This window comes from Mus pahari, chromosome 2 (assembly GCF_900095145.1).
Source record: "Mus pahari chromosome 2, PAHARI_EIJ_v1.1, whole genome shotgun sequence".
NCBI lineage: Eukaryota > Metazoa > Chordata > Mammalia > Rodentia > Muridae > Mus > Mus pahari.
In genome coordinates, this window is record NC_034591.1 from 129,426,348 (window position 1) to 129,436,099 (window position 9,752).

General features: G+C 50.1%; 1 protein-coding gene across 1 annotated transcript in view; it reads left to right on the forward strand.

Moving 5' to 3' along the window:
- Irak2 (interleukin 1 receptor associated kinase 2) overlaps positions 1 to 9,752 on the forward strand; it is a 58,432-nt gene that overhangs the window by 37,096 nt on the left and 11,584 nt on the right. Inside the window, exons 5-9 of the mRNA XM_021190871.2 lie at positions 425 to 625; positions 708 to 772; positions 2,892 to 3,006; positions 3,663 to 3,772; positions 6,202 to 6,397. Of these exons, the coding sequence (XP_021046530.1) occupies positions 425 to 625; positions 708 to 772; positions 2,892 to 3,006; positions 3,663 to 3,772; positions 6,202 to 6,397 (687 nt within the window). The remainder of the gene's footprint in view (positions 1 to 424; positions 626 to 707; positions 773 to 2,891; positions 3,007 to 3,662; positions 3,773 to 6,201; positions 6,398 to 9,752) is intronic.

Below are 9,752 nucleotides of genomic sequence, written 5' to 3' on the forward strand. Positions count from 1 at the left end.
GAACTCACTTTGTAGACCAGGCTGGCCTCAAACTCAGAAATCTGCCTGCCTCTGCCTCCCAAGTGCTGGGATTAAAGGCGTGCGCCACCACCACCTGGCTACAGATCCATCTTTAATTGCCTGTTTTTGTCTAGAATAGTTTCCTAGAACTATTTCCTAGAATGATTAATAAGGGTTTAAGTAACTTCAAAAATATCAATTTCTGTGTGCCTGTGTTTGAAAGGGGTGGTATAGAAACTGGACTTCTGAGTATAGTCTCCCATATGTGCTGTCTCCAAAGCCCTGCTGAGAGAACTGTGGTTATTTGGACTTTGATACCACTTGTAACAAAGAAGGGGAAGCCCCTTGGTATTCCAGGGACCCCTGGGGGACAGCGATGGCCAGCTTTCATGGTTACCATCCACTCTTCTCTCCCAATCCCCAGTATCGCAGCACTTCCACATCCGCCCCCAAGCAGGAAAGGCTTTTGAGTTTGTCCAGAGACAGGCTTTTCTGGAGTGAAGTGGATGTCGTCCAAGCAACTGAGGACTTTGACCAAAGCCACCGAATCAGCGAGGGCACCTTTGCTGATATCTACCGGGGTCAAAGGAACGGTGTGGCCTTCGCCTTCAAGAAGCTCAGGGAGGTGAGGTGAGGGTGTCTGCAGGGAGTGGTAAAGTCGGGGCTGAGGCTGGATGGGTCTTCAGGAGCTGCGTATTTTCCCACAGGTGGCCAGCTCGAGTCCAGGGTCCATGGACAGATTCCTACAGGCAGAGATGCAGCTCTGCCTCAGGTAAGCCCCTGGCCTAATGAAGCAGGCAGCGGTTCCTGTGTGCAAGGCAAGCACTGCCATTATTGTTCTGGGCCATTTTCTCTGGCTGTCACAGAGTGTCACAGAGAGGGCGGTTTCTAAAGCACAAGTTTGTTTATTTTGTGGTTTTGGAGGCAGGGAGGTCAGAGGGTGTCCATTGAGGCCTCATGTAGTGGATACCACAGCAGCTGGCATCACACAGTGAGACTCAGTATAGTCCTAGCCCATGACCTTACCTAACCCTAATTACTCCTAAGCACCCTGCCTCCAAATACCTCTGACTATAAACTTGGGGGCTCGGTTTCCAACACACAAACTCTGGGGCACATGTTCAGGTCGTAGCATATACAAACTCATTCCAGTGTCATCAGAATGTTGCAACACAGATCCCCGGTCCACAGTTGTATAAGTGTATACGTTGGGGCCCAGAGAGGCTCGGTGTTTGGCCCAAGACCACACAGCTAGTAAGTGGCAGGGCGGGGGTGTGAGTCTTCATGGACTGTGTCCAGAGTCTATGCTCTCTTATGCAGCAAAAGTTAGAATTCTCAAGAAATGTTGACTTTTTCCAGCAGAACACACAGTAGGGCACTTGCTATAGTCTACAGTCTGTGGAGAATACATGTTTTCTAACTCACTCTTTATTTTACAAACTGGCTGGAGATGTAGCCAAGCATGGATAAGGTCCTGAGTTCTAGTCCTAGCAACTCCCCATCCCACTACCCCCCAAAGATTACAGGTGTAAAGTAAGAGAGCCTCCAATCTGTTCACTGCTGCGAGGCAGGCTCTTGTCACCCCAGCACTTGAGATGCTGAGGCAGGAAGGCTGCACACCAAAGGCTTCCCATCCCAGAGCTGAGGGGGACTTGGGGAGAGAAGAGGACAGTCAGGGGACTGAGACATGTCCTGGCTTTGTCACCACATCTAGCTAGTTTGTCATTTCGGAATGCCTTCTTCATAGGAGATAACACGCACGAGTGAGTGTAACCATGTAGATACTCATTCAATGGAGACCAGACATGTGCCCTCCCTTCAACTCTGTGTCCTCATAGGCTCGGTGGTTACTCCTCCATTTATCAGTTTAGTAGCCCAGGCTACTCCCAGGATAGAGGGAGAGCTCACTTGAAACCAGGTAGCTCCTGCTTCACAGTGCATGCAGGATGGACAGGTGTGCAAAGCTGGTGAATGAGATGGGTGTGAAGCAGGGCACAGGAAGGCAGCGTGATCTGGCACAAGATCATCTGTAGTTGCCCTGTGAGGTAGCCTGGGCTGTGGCCACACGAAGGGGATGGAAAACTGTGTGTAACAAGTGCATGATGGGGCTGGAGAGATGGCTCAGCGGTTAAGAGCACAGACTGCTCTTCCAGAGGTCCTGAGTTCAAATCCCAGCAACCACATGGTGGCTCACAACCATCTGTAATGGGGATCTGATGCCCTCTTCTGGTGTGTCTGAAGACAGAGACAGTGTACTCACATACATGACATAAATAAATAGATTTTTTTTTAAAGATTTTATTATTATATCTAAGTACACTGTAGCTGTCTTCAGATGCACCAGAAGAGGGCGTCAGATCTCATTACGGATGGTTGTGAGCCACCATGTGGTTGCTGGGATTGGAACTCAGGACCTTCGGAAGAGCAGTCGGTGCTCTTAACCACTGAGCCATCTCTCCAGCCCCAAATAAATAGATCTTTAAAAAATAAAAATAAAAACAAAAACAGTGCGTGGTGATTCGTGAGGCAAGAGGTTTCTGGGAGGCAGAAGAGAAGTGTCCTTTCCCAGGTAGACACGTGGATGGTTCACATGTGGACCATGAGATGTGGCTAGAGTCATGAGGAGAGCCAAGAGGAGAAAGGTGACTCATAACCCTGAGGCGGGTGTGGTGGCCTCTAGCAGGTTCTTCATCCTGCAGCCTTTTCCCAGAAGTGGGTTGGGGATGGCGCCAGGCTGCATAGCAGGGAAATAGGGTGAGGCCGCCAGGGACCAGAGCCTGGGGCGGCTGGGAGGTAGCTGGTGGTCTGAGCTGGGAAGAGGGGGCGGGGGGGGGGTCCTGCCTTTGTCTCTTGCTCTTTCATGCCTGACTGTACACTTGTGCTGGGTTCAGATGCTGTCACCCCAACATCCTACCTCTGCTGGGTTTCTGCACTGGAAGACAGTTCCACAGCCTCATCTACCCCTACATGGCAAACGGTTCTCTGCAGGACAGACTCTGGGCTCAGGTAAACCAGTGGCTGTGGTCCTAGGACGGAACAGATAGCTCTTGTCTAGGAGTCCAGTTAAGGACTTCAAAGAGTGTGAACTTCTTTTGAAAGCTCATAAAAGCTTCAATACAGACATCACTGTATCCTTTATTTCATTTTATTTTTACTTATGATTTTTTTGGTGGGGGGGGGACAGGGTCACCAGTAGCCAGGTTAGCCTCAAGCTTGCTATATGGCAGACAGTGACCTTGAGGTTCTGGTCCTCCTGTCTTTACTTCCTGTGTGCTAGGAGTGCAAGCACATGTTACCACGCCTGGTTTGTGCAGCACTGGGGAATGAAATCCAGGACCTGGATGGTAGCTGACAGCTTAAACTGAACTCTGTCCCCAGCTGCCCTCTGAGCTGACACCCCCTACCCCGCGGGGTCCATTTCATGCCCAAGGGGACAGAAGTTCAGAGGCTTCAAGTACCTTCCCAAAGCCACACAGCATGAGTGTGTCTGATCTTGGGCTTTCGAGTAGCACTGTTTGATACAAATAATATCACCTCAAGGTAGTACATCACACTGACTGAGCCCCGTGACCAAGGATGGGTTCAAAGCAGTCCGAGGACAGGCTATAAAGACTTTAGAATGGCGCAGGAGTGACCCTTTTTATACCTTCTTTTTCTCTTAGGGCAACTCAGACATGCTGCCCTGGCCACAGCGGGCCAGCATCTGCTCAGGGCTGCTTCTAGCCGTGGAGCACCTGCATAGCCTGGACATCATCCACAGCAATGTAAAGAGGTGAGAGGGCGGGCTGGAGAGATGGCTCGGTGGTTAAGAGCACTGACTGCAGCCAGGCGGTGGTGGCGCACACCTTTAATATCAGCACTCGGGAGGCAGAGGCAGGCGGATTTCTGAGCTCAAGGCCAGCCTGGTCTACAAAGTGAGTTCCAGGATAGCCAGGGCTATACAGAGAAACCCTGTCTTGGAAAAAAAAAAGAAAGAAAGAAAGAAAAGAAAAAAAGAAAAAAGAGGTGAGAGGGCAGGATGAGCTGGGCTTGCTGGTCCAGGCTTTGAGGACCAGGCCGGCTCCTGTTCTTGCTGTCTGTCTATCTGTCTGTCTGTCTGTCTCTCCCCTCCCCTTCCCCCTTCTTCTCCTCTATCTCCCCTCCCTTGGGGACCTTAGCTCTCTCTTCATATCTTCAAAATCCAGTATTTCTGAGGTGTGAAGCTGTCACTTTGTCTGTGGCCTTTCTGGGTTAGTTTCCCCCGCAGGCCACAGCACCCTAAACATTTGACCATCTACTCAGGAGTGAGCCGGCCTGCACTCCATCTGGGAGCTGTGCCCAGCCTTGGGATTTGAGCTCCCCATTTGAATTTTGCTCAGTACCTGCCTTGCCTGTCTGTTAGTGACAGGTCTTGTCAGGGAGGTTTCCAGATTTCCTATCCCCGCATCTTAGTGTCAGATTTCCAAGAGCAGGAGAACTGCCATCATGGGAGAGATTCCAAGAGTCCAAGGCATTTAGCAGAACCAGCTGCACAACCATAGAAGTCTTGGGGTTCCTCGGGGTTCCCTCTCTGGGGTACATGCCAGCACAAAAGCCCTTTCCTCTTACCCCTCCTGACTTGAATTTGATGGCCCCATCACACTGGGCATGCTCCACCATCCAGTGGCGTTGTGACTCGTTTTTCTTTTCTTTTCTTCTTCTTCTTCTTTTTTTTTTTTTCGGTTTTTCGAGACAGGGTTTCTCTGTGTAGCCCTGGCTGTCCTGGAACTTACTTTGTAGATCAGGCTGGCCTTGAACTCAGAAATCTACCTGCCTTTGCCACCCAAGTGCTGGAATTAAAGGCGTACGCCATCACTGCCCGGCTCGTGACTTGTTTTCAATTTCTTGCTTTCCTCCCACACAAATCCTCGCCCCTAAGGCTGGATGGTTTCACATCTCCCAGTTCCTCCTCTGCTTCCCCACTTACCAGGGAGTCACCTCCTCGTGTTGCAAGGTTTCACGGCTTCTTGTGATTTCTTAACCTTGCGGTGAAGTGGCTTGCTCACACTTATTTAGATAATCCTAATAGTAGATATTTGAGTTGCTGGCTATTATAGAAAGATTTTTTTTTTTTTTTTTTTTCGATACAGGGTTTCTCTGTGTAGCCCTGGCTGTCCTGGAACTCACTTTGTCGACCAGGCCGGCCTCAAACTCAGAAATCTGCCTGCCTCTGCCTCCCCAGTGCTGGGATTAAAGGCGTGAGCTACCATGCCCAGCTTATAAAAAGATTTTTTTTTTTTTTTTTTGGTTTATTGAGACAAAGTCTTGCTGTAGAGCAGAACTGGCCTCTAACTTGCCAGTGTAGCCCAGGCTGACCTGAAGCTCACTATGTAGCCTACACTGGCCTCGAACTCCCAGCAGCCCTCCTATCTCGGTTTCCTGCGTGCTGGGGATTATAGGTGAGCTACCACCGTGTCTGGCCTGGTGTCTTTTTCAAATACTGCTCGGTGGGCCAGTGAGATGGCTCAGGGGGTGAAGATGCTTGCTGCCAAGCCTGATAGCCTGAGTTTGACCCCTTGAATCTAAATGATGGAAGGAGAGAGCCAATGCCTGCAAAACTTCCCACTGAGATCCCCCGGCAAGATGTGGCATGCATGCTCCCTCCCCACAAACAAATGCAATAGAATAAAACAGTTCTATACATGATGCCTAGCGTTTTGCCCTCACCCCCCAGGAATTCTCTGAGTTAACTCCTTCCAATTATGACTGGATCAAAGTATATTTTCACTTCTCCTTTAAAAAAAAAAAATGTTCCCCTTCTCTACAACCTGAGCAAACTGAGCTACAAAGGATGCCAGTGTCTGGGTTTGCCCCGGCGAGGCCAGAGCTTGGAGTGGGAACAGCTTTAGAGGAGTTAGGGCATGATGAACAGTGATCTTGTCCTGATGGCGGTGGGGCTGGCCAGGGCTGGCATCTGTGGGGCGCAGAATTCTGCATCTCCTGCATGTCCCTGGGGCAACTAGACCAATTTTCAATTCCATTTTCATTTAATGGAGTGAGTGGGTTTCCTAGACCCCATCCATTTATGGCTGGCTATTTCATGTTGAGTGTCTTCTGTGACTGCCTCCCCTCCACCATTTGCAGGGCTGATGTTGCCCAGTGCTAAATTGTTTGGCCAGTGTGTCTCCACGGCAACCTTTTCTTCCCAGAATTCATAGGTTCTCTTCCCTTGCTTTCCTGCAGTGCCAATGTTTTGCTGGACCAGCATCTTAACCCCAAGCTGGCTCATCCGGTAGCTCATCCGTGTCCCGACAATAAAAAGACCAAATATACCGTCATGAAGACTCACCTGTTCCAGGCCTCAGCTGCATATCTGCCTGAAAACTTCATCAGAGTGGGGCAGCTGACCAAGCAGGTGGACATCTTCAGCTGTGGAATTGTAAGCATTACCTTGTCTGCCCACAGGCTGGCTGTAAGCGTGGGGCTTGCGTGAAGTTATGGCAGAGGCTGCTGGACTGTGGCCTCCAGGCCAGATCCAAGACAAAGGAATCTTTTAAAACCATTTATTTCCCTTGCTCTTAGTCTGTGGGTGTGCATTATGTGTGGGGTGTGGGATGCGGGGTGTAGTTCAAGTGACACGCTCAGGTAGTATCGACCTCCTTTGGGATTGGCTCTCTCTTGGGCCTGAAGCTCACCAGTTAGGCTAGACTGACCAGTGAACCCCAAGGATCCTCCTGCCTCGGTCTCCCCAGTGCTTGGGTTACAAGTGCGTACCACAACATCTGGCATTTGTATATGGGATCTCAGGATCTGAGCTCTCAAGTCCTTATGTGCACAAGGTGACCATTCTCGGACTGACATATGTCCCTAGTTTGCCCCCCCACCACCCCCATTTTTGGTACCGGAGAGAATACCCAGGTCCTCAGACATGCTAGACATGGGTTCTACCACCGAGCCATACTCCCCAAACTTTTGCGATGAGGTCTCATTGGGTCCCTGTGGCCCAGCCTAGCCACCAACTATGATCCTGTCTCAGCCTTTTGAGTACTGGAATTGCAGCTGTGTGCGACCAGGCCTAACTTCCACGGTCTATTTTACATGGCTTATGAATTATAAGTGATTTTCATGGTTAAAAAGGTTTACGTAGCTGGGCATGGAGGTACATGTCTGTAATCCCAGCACTTGGAAGGTCAAGGCAGGAAGATTGCTTTTCATTCAGGCTAGCCTGGGCTACACATAGCGAGTTCTAGGTCAACTTAATCTTGTCTCAAAAACTCTTAAAAGATGGTAAACAGATATGCATATACAGAAACTGTGCATGGTTGGTGATTCTGTGGGCTGCAGATGTTATCTCTCGGCTTCCTGCTTCCTGTCCACACTGTTGGCCTGCCACCTATTTCTCTGTCACGCTTCTTCATCGCTCTTCCGTCGGTGACCATCCACCGCCCCTGCATACTCCCTGCCTCTGGACTGGGTGCCATGTGCTCAGGGCGTACTGTAAAGCATCCGTAGTCTGAGCCTGACAGTCTGCTCAGTTCATCGTTAGGACACACTGACTGCTATTAATGTCTGCAGGATGGATGAGTTAAAGGGACTGAGAGGACAACGGATAGGTTTGGAAGAAACTGTTGAGCAAAGCCAAGCAGGCTTTGCATTACAGACTGAATAGGGTGCTGACCCTGTGACCTGGTTGTTGTGAACCCACCAGAGAAGGTTATGCAAGCCTCCCCAGCCCCACTTGACAGCAGAGCCTTGTTTTCTTGTTGTCTGTCTGTCCGACTCGATGTTGCACAGGACCACAGAATGTTCCACAGCATTGGGAAGTTCGACCCGAGAAGCACAGTCTATTGCCTGCAGCCAGACTCAGACTGTTGCACTCAGGGCTCTGTGCATCTGCCTTCCTCCCTAGCTCGACCTCTGACCTTCCTCTCTGTGACCACAGTCTTCTGTCTGTTCACATCTGCCTCTGCAGCCCTCCCCGGGCCTCCCTCTGCCCTCAACTGGACCTCTGTGTACCAGATTCAGTTTCCTTCTGCCCCTGTCTGGCCACTCTGCTGGCTCCCATTTCCCCCATTCCATCCTCCCCACCCACCCAGAGTTCCCTGTGAGTGCTTCAGTGAGGCTAAGCAGTCCCTACTTGGAGAACCAGTGGCTCTTTGGGAGAGGAGGCAGAGCGAGTTCCAGGGGAACCTAGGCAATTTAGGAAGAGACTATATCTCAAAACAAACAGAACAGAATAAAGCAAATGAAAACAAAGATTAAAACAAGTCAAAACAAAGCAATAGGGCAGACCCTCCAACCACCAGGCAATATGGCCTAGTGCAGTACAGGTGCTTCTGCCATCTAACACCTGCCCACCCCATGTTTGGGCCTCAGTTTTGCCTTCTGGAAAGTGGGGTGTTACTGGTGCTTATAGAGTAGTAATGGGGCTGGATGTGGTGGCACATACCTTTAATGTCAGCACTCAGAAAGCAGAGGCAGGTGATCTCTGTGGGTTCAAGGCCAGCTTGGTCTACAAAGTGAGTTCCAGGGCAGTCAGGGCTCTGTAGAGAGACTTGTCTCAAATAAGTAAGTAAATAAATAAATAAATAAAATTTAAAAAGAGTGTAATAGGATGTTGTATATACATGGATATTGTAGTATTAATGTGTGTGCATGCATGTGTGCATATTAGTGCCTGTGTGCATGTATGTGTGCATATGCGCATATGCATGTGCATGCATGCATGTGTGTGCAGGTGTGCACATGCCATACTGCATGTGGAAGTGAGAGAATAACTATCTGGAGTTGTTGCCTTTCTCCTGCCACTGTGTGGGACTGAACCCAAGTAGTCTGGCCTGCATGCTAGTACCTCATCTTGCCGGCTGTATCTCAGTGTTGTTATGCTCACTAAGTGACCCTTGTCAGGGACTTGTTCCTTCCAGAATCACATGGCTGAGCCAGAGGAGATGTCTCTCTCCTGATTGGTTTTCCTCTGTTTCTTCCTTCCTGCAAGGACCTTCCTGGCCACCCCTTTTCAACTGGCTGCAGACCCTTTTCTATCTAGCGCTCTGTGCTGCCTCCTCCTGGCCACTGTTGGCATGCTCCCCGTTACCCTCAGAGCAGGGTCACCTCAGTGCCTAACCTGTGGCTAACTGCTCTAACTTGATGCAGGAGGGTGTGGGAGAGACACCATTGCTGTTCATCCCACAGCGGAGCTGCTCTAGCCCACGTGACATGTGCAGACTCTGGCCCAAGTTTCAGTTCCCAGCCCTGGGGCTTACTTCTTGTGCAGAGCTGGACTGGGAGTCCAGGCTTCTGTGCCTGTCTCCCACGTCTGTGGTTTTACTTTTTGTTTGTTTGTTTGTTTGTTTGTTTGAGACAAGAGTTTCTTTGGGTAGCCTTGGCTATCCTAGAACTAGCTCTATGGACCAGACTGGCCTCGAGTGCATAGAGATCCACCTGTCTCTGCCTCCTGAGTTCTAGGATTTAAGGTGTGAGCAGCCACCACCTGGCTCACTCCTGAATCTTTTACACTGCTGAGAATCCCACGAACAGAAGGCTTGCTCTTCGCACAGGAACATATCACAGTTTCCCACCTGGGTGTTGGCTCAGGGCTGTGTTCCTCTGTGAGTGAGTGAAGTAGGGGGAAAAAAAATCCTGGTGGTATGGCGAGACAATCAGAAACTCAAGGCCACCCTCAGCTACAGAGTAACTTCAAAAAACCCTGTCTTAAAAACAAGAAAAAGGCTGGGCAGTGGTGGCGTATGCCTATGATCCTAGCACTTGGGAGACAGAGGCAGGCAGATTTCTGA